This window comes from Hetaerina americana, unplaced genomic scaffold (genome assembly GCF_022747635.1).
Source record: "Hetaerina americana unplaced genomic scaffold, ioHetAmer1.1.p SCAF_5, whole genome shotgun sequence".
Taxonomy (NCBI): domain Eukaryota; kingdom Metazoa; phylum Arthropoda; class Insecta; order Odonata; family Calopterygidae; genus Hetaerina; species Hetaerina americana.
Window position 1 is genome coordinate 88,885,723 of NW_027287095.1, and position 14,043 is coordinate 88,899,765.

General features: G+C 41.3%; 1 protein-coding gene across 1 annotated transcript; it reads right to left on the bottom strand.

Moving 5' to 3' along the window:
• Positions 1-282: 282 nt before the first annotated feature.
• Positions 283-8,445, bottom strand: LOC139694148 (glucose dehydrogenase [FAD, quinone]-like). Its single transcript, XM_071592579.1, has 2 exons — positions 8,158-8,445; positions 283-1,863 (listed from the first exon to the last, which is right to left on the bottom strand). The coding sequence occupies exons 1-2, from the start codon at positions 8,443-8,445 to the stop codon at positions 283-285; spliced, it is 1,869 nt and encodes a 622-aa protein (XP_071448680.1).
• Between the last annotated feature and the right edge of the window lie 5,598 nt (positions 8,446-14,043).

Sequence of the window (14,043 nt, forward strand, 5' to 3'; positions counted from 1 at the left end):
TTGGCCACTCACTGTCTCCTAATGTTGAATAATACGCTTTCGACGTGAAATCACTTGCACAGGAAACATGCTACGTTGAAACTGGGGATGCCGGAGCTGGACACAATTGACTGGAACTCGGGCTCGCGAATAATTCACTCACCCATTATTTTTCTTAGGTGGCATATTTGAGATGAATCCCTTGTTCAAAAATATCCTCTAGGCAATGTCATAATTCTGCATTCAATTTCATTTTCCTTAAACATAATCAACCTCATAATTTGTTTTCCTACATTTGTTCTCTTAGTATGGAATTCCATGGTATTTACTCCATTCTTGTTTCTCATTTTTTCGAAGTAAAAACCAATCTGTCTTAATCATGTCAGCCGCCTTCTCCGCTATCATGATGACAGGCGCGTTCGTGTTTCCACTCGTTATCGTGGGCATTATGGATGCATCCACCACCCTCAGACCTCGAACGCCGTATACCCTCAAGCGAGGATCCACCACCGCCTGCCTATCCCAAGAAGGCCCCATCTTGCACGTCCCTACAGGATGGTAAAGAGTCTGAGTGACGTAGGTGAGCGTGCAGTTCCAATATTGAACCGTTCCAAAGGTGAAATTGGCGCAGGTGGGCGCCGGTGTTCTATCCAGTATTATACCCCTTCTCCGGAAAGACGGCGTGTCCTCCAGCTGCAAGACCCTCAAGATACCCTCGAGTACGACTGACCTGTCCCTCGGGTCGCTGAAGTACCCCGCTGTTATCACTGGTGGAGCTCCCATGGCTCGTGCTTGCGCGGACACGTTGAGCCTGATTTGACCTCGGCTTAAAGGTCTGAGGTTCACGGGGTAAAATGCTAATCTGTCGTAATAAGCGAAAGGTATCATAAGGTTCGTAGCATTTGGTGGCATGGCAACATAAGAGGCGAGGAGATATTGGATATCGGGGTATTCGGGGTCGAATTCATAGCTAGATTTGTCGAAAGCAGTGACCTGGAGCACTCCTGTGGAGGAATAAGGCCCTCTCCTCCGTAAGTAATACTCCTTGAGGTCGCAAGAAATATTTCTAGCGGGGTAGGTGGCCGTGGCATTAAGGATGAACGCAAGGGAGCTCATGGAGTAGTGATCTTGAAGGTTGTCTCCTACCGGGACGTCAGACACTAACTCGATCCCGGATTCATTTAGGTGTTCTTTGTGGCCAATGCCTGACTGCATCAGTATTTGAGGGGATCCCACGGTGCCAGCGGACACTATGACTTCTTTGCTGGCCAGGGCTATCCTCTTCCTGCCGCCTTGGGTGTACTCCACTCCGATGGCGCGAGTGTCGTTCTTGGTGATGATCACCCGATTGACGATCGAGTTCTTGGCTACAAACAGATTTTTCCTCCCTCTTATCGGGAACAGAAAGGCTGTGTTTGTGCTTTGCCTCTCTCCCATTCGGGAAGTCGACTGTCCTCGGGTGAATCCCGTCTGCCTGGCCCCGTTGATGTCCAAGTTGGGGTGGAACCCGTACTGAAGCCAGGCCTCTTCCATGGCGATGACGTTGGCATCAATGGAGGGGAACCTTTCCACCCTGAGGTTCCCTCCTGTGCTGTGGTGGTATTGGTCAGACGCCACTTCAGGGTTTCCGTTGTCCTCGGACTTCTTGAAGTACGGCAGGACGTCGTCGTAGCTCCACCCCACGTTGCCTTGCTTGAACCACCCATCGTAGTCCTTCTTGTTGCCTCGGATGTAGAGCATGGCATTAAGGCAGCTGGTTCCCCCGAGCACCCGACCCCTCGGCCAGCGGCACCCCTGCGTGCAGGACTGCGTCTCCGGCTGAGTGACATATTGCCAGTCGTATACTCCTCCTTGCATGTTGGGTGTCTCCGTCGGGACCGTGGCCTTTTAAGAAATCACGAAAAGAGAGGGAACCATTAATCAAATAGCAAAACCGAGGAATTGCATATTACATGGACCCCTCGGGTGTGGCTTACCACATTTAGTAGTAAATTATTTAAAGCTATAGAAGGTTGATTTATAATTGGGTAAATCACGGAATTTATTTGTGTGTTGGGCAAAATTGGCAAAAATTTCTGGGTTTCTTGTCGTGGAATAGTTATTGATGGAATTGCACCAGTATCAGCTGGTCCTTTTACCCCATTTCTGTTGTTGATAGACAGCTTTCAACTTCTCGGTATCACATAATTGCAAAGTTTGTCAGTCATCCGTATTTGAATTTTTTTTTACAAATAAACAATATTTTATAGTCGTCCATTAATGCACATTCTAGATACCTTAATACATATAGTGGATTTTAATTGCAATTTTAAATCCCTATTAATTTTTTGATAAATTGTTCGGCATATATTTCTGTTGAATCAATCGAAGCAAAGTGTAGAGGGGATTCAATTGCGTTTGAACTCAAAAGAAATTAAACTGTAGAATGTATATTATACATTGATATTTGTAAAATATTTGTCTAGCGATTCATTGGCTTGAATTAAAATCCGCTTCCACGTTATTTCGTTAATTGGCTCGCAGGGTTGTACGTTTCGCCCCTCTTCTGACGTCGCTATTGACCTGTTAAACAATATTTATTGAATGTTCGCCATAATTTGATCTCAGGTGCATTAACCTTAGAAATATAACAAGTGGCACTCAAGTTAAATTATAGATATAAAGTTAATCTGTGTAAGTCGATGGATATCATCTCTGTAAGTAAATGCGTTTCACCGAGAGTTATTCATTGGTTGTGTTTCTCTATAGTCACTTCAGTAAAAAGTCCATGTAGTACTACCGATGGGAAGGCACATTGATATTATCGAGATATTGAACTAATGATAAGAGGAGCTCATAATAGTCTAGGAGTATAGATTTCCATAATATCATCAAAATTGATCTTATCTAGCGTAGTTTCTTTGTTTTAAAGTAACTATACAGGTGTTTTTGGAAATTGCTAAACGGAAAATAATGGAAGGATATGGATGAGTTTTTCGCAGTCAGTTATTTCATCGACAAGTCTTTAACTTTGTGGAGCGTAGCTTAAAAAAGATACTAGTTTCAATATATCTCGGGAGAGTTTTGGACCAAAATGGTCACGGTAGCAGCGACATAAGACAAATGATTGCATTAGGCATGGGATCTTTCACAAAGAGGAGAGAATTGATGACAGGAACGTCGTGTAAAGTTATCGAGGAGATATTTAGAGTAAACTTTGAGATGGAGGCTGGTTTTGTGCGGTCCGGCAATGTAGTCGTGGAAACAGGTAGATAGGTGTGAATTTTAATGCTTTTTAAATGTGGGCGTGGGGAAGGTGAAGTGGACTGAAAGGAGGAAGTGGACCTAGAGGAAGCGTTGGGCATGGTGAAGGGGGAGGATATGGGATTGCTGGGAGAAATCCAAAGGACGGGGGAATGGTGGATGTACAGTTTTGATGGGAATAGAATGTTAAAGACTTTGATACAGGCAAAATTTTTCGCAAACGAGGAAGGGACAGGAATAAGAGAGGGATGTTGGACGTAATGAAGGGAGGAAAGAAGTATTCGGAATTGAAGAGGGGATTATTTTAGTGTTAGATTTCAGGTTGTTTTTTGGTCAGGAAAGGAAAGTAAATACATTGTCAATCTTAAACCTACCTTAACCGACAGAATGCTAATAATAACTCGTTTCGATAATCTATGTATGGATCTAGTAGATGTAGTCACTTCATTCACATTTTTTCATAATACATTTTACAATAAAACGAAATTACATACCAGGAATTTTATGCCTGTACCGTGGTTTTATTATTCCTATTGCGTCATGAAATTAGATAGAAACGTGGTAATTTCTTTCTCAGCGCGCTACCATCATTATTTAAAAGTGGTAAATTTTGAGTTCCCTTGAAAACATTGCTTTCTGAAGTCCCCGCACGTTTGTTTATATCAATAAGAAATGTCATCATCTCCTACCATCGTATTCGCAATTCACTCCGCGTAGCGTTCTCATTTGATGACAATATTATGGACAATAAATACATCCATTTATGCATTTCCTCCTACATTGATATAATTCCGTATATCATTTCAGTTATAACCTTGGAGCACTCAGTAGTTGCAAACAAGAAAGCAGTTTCAAGGTGAAAAATGTCGCGTGACAATTCTTTACATTTTCTCCTCGTATTCGCCTATTACTTTGTTTGAAATTATTTTCAGTGCGAATGTACTATGTCGGTAACACAGAGGTTAAAAAATGTCTGTGACAAGAGAAAATCTTTGTTACCATTCTCTCAGAAAATTTCTAAGAAATTTGTGATACAGATTTGTAAAAACGTTTACTTTCGGTAAACCTTTCATCAATTAACATCACTCAATTCGAGATTACAAGAGACACATAATAGATACTTGAAGGCAATAGTTATTCATTGATATGCTCTTATGGGGTTTTTCGGAATTAAAGTTGTAGATTCCAGCCATTGAATATGTTGTTGTAACTTTGAAAGTTATTGCTATTCCTACTGTTGTTGATATTTTGGTGAAATGGTAAAGAAAAACATGGTAAAAACGGTGAAAGAGTTCAATGTTCTCCTGTCTGTCTCTTTCGATTTCGACACGTCCACGTACGTGGGAATGGAGAAGTATGTTCTTTCATAGAGTCGACGTTTTCCTCTGAATTCAGTATGGAGAAGATATCAGTTATCAAATATTTATATTTTTTATGATAAATATTTTTTCCTGCGAAAAGTCCGCTGACTTTCATTTTTATTGAATGTAGATATGTTCAGTTCACGGTCAATATAAAAATCTCACATTACTCACTCACTTTCACGTTATGAGTATAATGTAAGAATCATGGCCAATTAATGAACTCAGTTCGCAATTAATATGATAGGAAATTAAGTCGAAAGGCGTGGCGTTAATGGTGGCAGTGATTAACATTTCCTGTTCTCTTTCAAAGATCTTATTTTATCGTTGTTCAGTCACATGAATGTGGAAAGCTGTCTACGGTGGTTTTTTAACATCTCTAGTGCATAGAAGAGATTTCCCCGCCGCATTCATTGCTTTTGGTTGGGGGAACAATTTCAAGTGAAAGTTTACCTCTCACAAGCAAAAGAAAACTAAGTTTCGATATCAACGAGAAAAAATGAATGAACGCTAGGAGCTGCTGTCAGTGTAAATAGTCGCATCCGCCGCTCTGCACTTGCTTTCTCTCTCCAATGCACGCGCCAAATTCGCCTGACCAAACACCCCGAGCAATGCTTTCGGGCCGAACAGTTTCATTCCGCGTCAGTAGCCACATTCCATTTTTTTAGCGGTCCAGAAGAGGTGGGGCGCGTTGGCGTAATGCGTTACATCAAGGTTAAACTTTGAATCGGCAGTTGACGACGAATATGACTTCTTTCGCATTTTAATTCCATTTAAAAATGTATATTTATTCGGCTTCATTGTTTTTTTTTGCCTTCCTGCACGAGTAGCGAATCTCATGAATCTTTTGAATTAAAATGACACAAGGCTCCCATGAAATGAAGTTCATTTACCATCTGTGAATGTTGTTCAGAAATTTTCGTAAAATGTTGGAATCTCTGTGTTCCAAGATATTTCACTTGCATTGAATATGTCAAGTTCGATGGCTTCGCCGAGGTAACCGGGAGGATTTTGTTCGAATGAGAGATCGAAGTAACTATTATTATATAATTACCCTTTAATGATTAGTTAGTTACCAAATACGATTTGTATTGGCGGTTTCCTGACAAATCCTTGGTACCCGTCTTACGTCTGATTTAAGAGTCGTTGAAACTTAACGACGATCGGAAACTCATTTATTAGTGTTTTACGTATATTCATAGATGCGAGTGATCTGAAATGAATTATTGTACGAATTCCCTTCTCGTTAAAGTGGATTTGAAGTACCATTAAGTCTTAGTGAAATACTGTAGAGCATTCATATTCAGAAAATGTTATTAAATTAACTAAGGAACGAGTAATGGAAGCAATAAGCTATGTAGTGAAAACGAGAGGATGTTCTCCTGATAGCTAGATGATGATAGTCGTTATGGTCCGTCCAAAACCTAACTTAAATAGATTTTATTCCCATGAGGATATATAATCACTCCGTAAGAAAAAGGTCGATTTTTTTGCATTATAAACTCTTCATCTACTGTGCGGAATTTAAGACTCATGTTGCTTCTTCTCTTCTCCTCTCTTTTGCGTATTAATTACAATGTTTTCCGTTGGAATTTCTCTGCATTCGTACAAGAAATGCACTTTGTCGAAATGGTATCTGCATTGCACGGAGTAAGCCATTTTTGAATAGTTTGAACGATTTCCAAGCAAGCATTAGCATCCGTTTCTCTTTGAAATCACCTTGGTACTCCTTAAGTCACGTGGCACCGTGTTTTCGCAGTGCTCCTCGCACACATGTCACGCCCTCGGCGGTGCACGTGATCGGAACTCGGAGCTGCAGGCGCAACACACGCTGTGGAAGTAATCTGTGTTACCTTAGGATCCGCCCCTCGGCAAACCTCCATGGAATCGAAAGGGATAGTTGTTATAGCCTTCTCTGCTCTGCTCTATCGTTGAACTTTCCACCGATTAAACTGATCCATCGTTTTTTTTTCTTCTCGTTCGCGAACGTGTGCCAACATTCCGTCAACTTCCTTGTCCCTTCGCCCCCGTTACACATAATTAAAACCATACAAGCTTTTGGTTCCTTGCATATTCTGCCGCATTGCGGAGAGAAGGGTAATCATATACATGCCTGTTGACGCTCGAAGAGGTTTTCCTCTCAAGTTTTTTCGTTATCTATTTAACTCAGTAGTGAAAAATATTAGATTTCAAACAAGAGTGTTTTGAGAAATTATTTCCATAATGGAGCGCTAAACACCTTTATTAATTATATGTGAATGATTCTTGGTTTCTGTTGAAAATTGTCAAAATATATTTGATGGATATGTTAAAGTTTCGAGACAGTGTTACAGTGTTGGCGTGCGTTGGCGTGCGCGATCTATATATTAGTGACATTGCCGACGGATCCGATTAACAGAGCCAATCAGTAATCAATATTTCGCGAACGATTTCCGAGTATTGAGCGAATTGTTTTCTTTGGAATCACATCGTATGATGTAAATGTCAGGGAAATAGGTCTGAAATTGGTCTGTAATCACTAAGTTCCTCCCTGTCTCCGCTTTTAAATATAAGGTGTCACATAAACCGTTTTATGATCACCGAGAGCCTTTTGGTCTCCTTTGCAACTTTAAAATATGATTTATAGATACGGCGCAATTTTCGACTCTAGTTCCTTAAAGACACGCTTAAGTAAGACTCCATTCATTTAATAATTGATCTTCTTAAGGGTAAAGAAACTGTCAATCCCAAGAATTAATTGGTCTGAGGTGTAATATTTGTAACGGGTATGTATGTTGGATAGACTACCCGAAATTTTAATGTAAGAACTAAAGAACATTTCATTGTTTTTAAAAAAAAATAATGGTGAGCGTAATTTTTCCAAGCACTCTTTTAATTTCGACCACACCCGTAATTGCAATGTAGTATTTAACCTCTGACTAGCAACCGACGTGATCTTAACGCTCTAGAACAACTAGAACTTTGGGAAAAGAATTGGAGGCCCTGAAGGGACCGTTGTCGATGAATACTTGAATACCGTCTTTTCCTTCTCCCCACGGTAGTTGCATACTTATCCTCTCCCTCCCTTCCTTTCCCTCTTTTTGGAACAGAAAAGAGAGGTAATTTTACATTTGTCTCACCCGATGGCAATGATGATAATGTACTGAACCCCAAGTTGTGTGACTATGTTACTGCGGTAATAAATAATAATCAATCAATTAATCAATAAATTGAAATTTTCGGTTTTCCCTCATGTTAGTCACGTACCAGATCAATGTAGAATGACCGTCGGTTGGCAATACTTTTTGGACAATTCACGTCATAATGATAATATGGTATGCATATGGATATTCGATATGCGACTTCGAATATACTGACGAGATTGTTTTTAACGATATAATTTATATACTTTCTAGACGATAGAGTCGAGACGGCTATTATTCTCGATTTTGCTCGATATACCAGAAGAATTCCGATATTTATCGCGGCGATGTAGTGTGCCCGGTGCATCGATGCACCGGATGCATCGAGATGTCCAGAGGGTCGGGGGAATAGGTGATCGCGGGGTGGGTGTGCAAGGGGGCGTGGCCCTCACCCGGAAGGGCTCGTCCCCTCCCGCCTCGATGAGTAGGACGCTCCACTGGTTGGGGCCCTCGGTCAGTCGGTTGGCGACCACGCAGCCGGCCGACCCCGCGCCCACCACCACAAAGTCGTACTGGATGGCGTCCGTGGCCACGGCCGCGTTGTACGCCTGCTGCGCGTTCTTCCTCCCGACGCTCCTGAGGTACGAGACGATGATCATGGGCAGGGCCCAGCAGCAGGCGAAGGCCGCGGGCGAGCTGGTGCACGCGGTGGCCAGGCTGGCCAACACCGCCAGCGCCATCTCCGGTGTGCCGTCGACTGGCGAGGGTTATCTCAGTTCGGCCGCCTCTCTCTCTCTACTTGCCCCCCTCCGTGGCGAGACCTGTTCGGAAGAGGATATCGGTGCATTTAATTTCGCGCGTCATCCGAGGGAGAGCGGTTCAATGCCACCGGCTTCCGAAGGCCGGGCGTCGTGTACGCATTGGCGCGCCCCGGGGAGAAAAGCGAAAATTATCCCTCGTCCCTCCTCACGTTCTCTCCGCACTCTGTTGAATTTGGAGCAGCGGTTTCTGTTATGGGCGTGCCATTCTTTCGCCATCGGGGAAAAATTTCTTGGATCATACCTTAAACATTGCGTATGCTCAAGAGAGTTGAAGGCGAAGTTATGGTGTTGCTTCTCGAGTTAAACAATTTTCATTTTTTTTCATCGATGATCCTACCCAGGAAAAGAGAGTAATTTCAGTGTTTTTGCCACGTGTATTCGCAAGGGGGAGTTTCAAAATACTTAAAATTACGTACGAGGGTCATCCGGAAAGTAGTACCCGTTCGTGAAATAAAGACACAAAAGTAAATATTAACAAACATAAAAAATTTTATTTGAAAGAGGATACTTTAAACTACTTCTCAACATAATCTCCAAGCAAATTAAGGCATTTGTCATAACGTGTGACAAGTTTCTGTATTCCTGCTGCATAGTCCTTCGCCGCCAGCTCATTGAGATACGCGAGGGACCCATCTTGCACAAATTTTTGCATAATGCAGATGGTGTTTAACAATTTCATGAACAATTGTTCGAGAAACATTGGGAAAATGCTCACAGATGTCATCAATTGTGACGCGCCGATCGTTCCTCACGAATTCGTCAACTGAGCTCACCAGTTGGTCTGTAATGACAGACGGTCTCTCCGAACGCTCATCGTCGTGTGTGTTCCCCCTCCCCATGTTGAAGTTGCGACACCACCGCCGAACAGACGACTCGTCCATTACATTGTCTCCATACACCTCCTTTAATTGGCGATGAATATCACATGGGCGAACGTTTCTTGCATTGAGGAATTTAATCACTGCCCTCACTTCACAACTGGCGGCGTTCTCAATTTTTTTAAACATTGTAAACAATCACAGAAACAACACAGGCAATGCTAGCGTCACGCAACTTGGCTCAGAGAAGGCTGACTGTAAAGTAAGGGTTAGGTGGAAGAAGGGACTATAAGTCTCAACCTCGCCCAATTAAGTCGATAAATAAATAAATATTGGCGATAAAACGATGCTTGCGAAATAAAAATGAATCAAAAAATTATTATGAGGTCAGTTACTGGACTTCAAATTTATAAACTTCCAGTGTTCTCGTACTATTGTTTGGAGTCAATTATTGCGAAATGTCTCCGACAGCAGCAGCTGTGCATTGATCTGCCGGAAAAAAACAAACGATGGTCAGTAGTCTCGACTCCGCCCCTTTGCAGATAGACTTTCAACAAAATTCTCAACCTTCTACGGTATTTGAGAAAGGATCATATTGAGTGTTACCATAGCCCCCTATGACTCCAACTTGCCTAAGGTGATCAATAAAATGGTAGCAGCCTTTTAAACATATCGGGATTAAAAAACTCTTCCCTTAAAATCTTGGCGAATTTCAAACACGTGGGAAAGAAACAATTACAGGACTTCAAATTTCAGTGTTCTAAAGTCATCGTAGAGAAATTTTCAATCAAAATAGACTTTATTTTAAAAGTTTCCTTAGTACAATTTCAATGACTATAAGCGGGCTGAAACACAATAAAAGATGGATTTGATGGATGCGGAGTGCGCCTTGACTTTTGAAACAGAATTTTTGCATTGGATGAATGAATAGCTTTGATGGTACTCTGCAGATAACCCATTGGAGTAAGAAACAAAATATCAGTGCATTGAACTCGAAGTATTAAGTATATAATAAAAGGTACCACACAAGATATAAAGCAAAAATAACTCAGCTTAAAAAATAAGAGGACCAAATAAGTTAAACCTCATACAATTATTGAAACGATTGAAAGTAAATATATAAAGATGAAATAACTATCAGAACCTACTGGATATTAGACGAGCACTATGCATTAGTTATATGCATGTAATGCATATTAGCGGAGGTTTTAAAATGCACATTGGTAATTTAATGCAGATTTTTTAGAGTATGAGAATAATATATCTTTTTCCATATCGCTGCTGTCTAGTATTGCAGGACCCAGGCTATCCTCGCCCATATTCTATTATCTCTATATTTCTGAATATAATATGTTTGCAATAAAGCTCCTCTAAGCATACTTGACATCGTCCTCCACTCTACCCTGGTTATCTTAATGAATTTCTTGTGTTAACTCTTACGGTAGGTATAGTTTTTCCCTTGCTACATCCTGACAATTCTCTTACGCTCTTAGCCCATCTTCTTTTGCTTGTTTCAGAAAATCTCCATTCCCACTCACTGAAATTTCCTCTTAAGTTTTCTTATCCGTAAAAGTTTTCCATCCCTTGGATGGAAAACTTTTACGGATGGATGGTTTAGTCCTCTGTACATTATGCTCCTCATTTCCGAATTTATGTTCTTCCATTTTCTGCCTGATTCCATCTTTTCAATCATCTCTTACACGATACGCGGCTTCCTCATTTTTTTTCTCTAACAGTCCTATTGTTTTCCTTCCTCCTCGTTCTATTTCATTCTGAAACTCCAGCCACCTGTCTCTAGCCATTTTCCCCTATCCTTATCAAGATATTTCTTACATTTTTCCTGGTACTTATTCCTTTTTACTCCGGATACACCTTCAAAAATTCATTTTGGCACTCTACTACCCCCCCCCTAATACTTTTGAATGTTAAATTCCATTTCATGACAAATTAATAATGATCCTAATCTACATACTCACCCGTGATGCTGTGTGAGTAAATAATAGTTTCTAAATCTATGTCGAACCATGATATATAAACAAACTTGTATCTTCCATGTGAACCTAGTCTGTTAAGATGTTTGAACCAGGTGTTACCTATTATCGAACGCCTTTCCCCTGCAGAACTCGACTGCGTTCTGTAAGCGATCGTTTCTAACTTCTATATTGTACTCACCTAGCTCTCTCACATCCCTCCATTCTCCTACAATGGCGTTCCAATTCCTCATTGCCATTAGGTGCTTCTTTCCTGGCATGTTCCATTTAAGTTCTACTATTATTCTTACAAGCTGTCTACCACTTTACTGCCTGTCGACATTAACACTGCATCTCTACTAGATTAAACAGATCTACTTATAACTCTCCCAATAGAATTCCATCACACGCCTATTTACTACCCTTTTCCGCAGTTTCCTGTTCAGTACTACGACGACTTCATGTTGACCCTTCTCCCCCCCACTATAAGTTACCCTATACTATAACTAGCGCTCCAGTAATCCACGCTGTCTCTTCATCTCGCCTCACACAAACCTAGCATATCCATAACTCATTTCTCGATTTTCCTCTTAATTGTTTCTAGTGTTCCCGACTGCATCATCGTTCTGACATTCCACGTACTTATCCTAACCGTTGCGGCCATTTCTGGGTCCTCTGCTTTCCGCTCTATCAAGCAAGGATTTCTTGTGAAGATGACCGAGGGATCCATGTCTCCCCTGCTGTCAAGGGGACCGTGTCCCGTAGTTGTTAATTTCCAATCTTTGTTGCCCATATTTATCATGGGAACGGTTATTGAAGTGATTCCCCGTTGCTTTTCTCAGTAGTGTTTTGAACTTGGCACCATAAATTTAAATGGAATTCCCTCTAGGGTCAGACGCCTTTTTGCAGCCGTCTCGCTGTTAAACATACACTGCAACAACTACCTTCAGTCTGGCTCCTTACCTTCGACCCATCTGGCGTGGGTTATCCTACCAGAATCAATTATCATTCCTCCCGTCAGTACTACTAGGGATCTGCGGAACGCGCACTCCCTTCCACAACGTTAGGATCGTCTTCCATGGGAGGAAATTCAGTGTATAGTTAAGAAAAAGGGATTAAGATATGGCCTATCTCTTTGCAGTTTGCGAGCCATTAGTGTGTTCTTGTAAGCAGCGGTTTATTAACCAATTTCACCTTTACTTTGAATTAACAACTTCTAAATCCATGAGATGCATACGCATCAACAAGCTTTCTCATTGAAATCATGTGTTCTCCATGCTTATTCAACAACTACTTTTATAAAAGAAGGAATTGACTGATGCCTTTAGTAAATATATGGAGGAGCGGTTACTAATTTACCTTAATATGGATCGTAGAGCTATATGGATCTGAATTCTGGTCTTCTAAGGCAGGAGGATGAGGTTAGATATGAGGTTTTAGAGTTTCTTCGTTTATCATCTTTTACTGGGGGAGATTGACACTATATATTAATTTATTCCACCGAACCCCTAAATATAACATTGAGGGGGATTGCAAACACGTAAACCCTAGGTTAAGGAAAGCCCACCTAGGCGGGAGTCGAACCCGCGACCTCTGGGTTGATAGGCCATGACATTACCCCGGCGCCCCCGGGGCCAGTAGTATAGTTCTTGTCAGCGTTACGAAGACTGGAGAAAATAAGGTAAACACAGAGGGAGACTGACGACAAGGTTTTTACTATGCTAAGCTAAAAGAGTCAGTTGCCAGGGGAAATCCGAATAAGGCAGAAAGAGTTGGTGGATGGAATACTTCAAGGTAGTGGGAAGTATGAAGGCCGTGATAGAAGAGAGAATGCTAGGTAAGCTGGGAAGAGGGAGGGAGTGTAGAATTATTAGACGTAATAAAGGTAGGGAAGAAGTTGGAAGAAACTAGAGAAAGAAATTAATTGGGCTAGAAAGAGGAAATTCTCGAGAAACGGATCTTTGGATCGATCTTAGGGACCGTTCAAAACCTAATTTTGACAAATAGAATCCCTTGAGGCAGTGAGATTGTTTAGTGGAGGGTATCTCGTGTATTGTTTTACTTCCTGTTCGATCTTGTATACTGTATTCCCGTTCCTAATTCCTCCCCGCAGTGGATTTTGATAGGAAACTATTTGAAATGAACGGACATATTTCTTGTGTCAATTTATCTCTCTCCACTGTCTTTCACTCATCCCATCGATTAAGGAACTCGTCTTCCTTCCTATTTATTACATCCAATGTTTTTACGATTGGTTGTCCCTGAATTTTTCAAATCAATAACCGATTTATAATGTTAATCGATTTTTCGATCGATTATTTTGAACTCTGTGGTTACATTACTTAATGTTTACCCATTGATCTCATTTATTCTAGCTTTCCCGAAAACTCTGCCAAAGTCGCCCTATATATCTGCCTTTTCCAGTGGAAGAAGTCACTTTTACGCCTTCGAAACTTGCTGCGTCCATTCACTTTCTCCCGTGGAGCTACATATTTCTAGGGCACCACATCCATTGCCTCTTCGAATCATAGCGAGATATCCATTTGCTACTCCGTCACTCAAAACCTTTTATCAAACATCGTTTCCTTGTAATCGTAATTTAGATAAAACTTATTTTGCTCAGCGTTAATGTGGCAAGTGGAACGACGCCTTTGGCACCGCGAGTGAAACTCCGCTCTCTAAATTACGACTTGAGGACATACGTGTCGCAGTCCATTCCTGATCGCAGT

Bases quoted from the DNA above. Each gene is read 5' to 3' on its own strand.
- LOC139694148 (XM_071592579.1), bottom strand. From the start codon at position 8,445: ATGGCGCTGGCGGTGTTGGCCAGCCTGGCCACCGCGTGCACCAGCTCG. The intron at 1,864-8,157 runs GTGAGGGCCACG...ATTTCTTAAAAG, and splicing joins GAGGGGACGAGCCCTTCCGG to GCCACGGTCCCGACGGAGAC.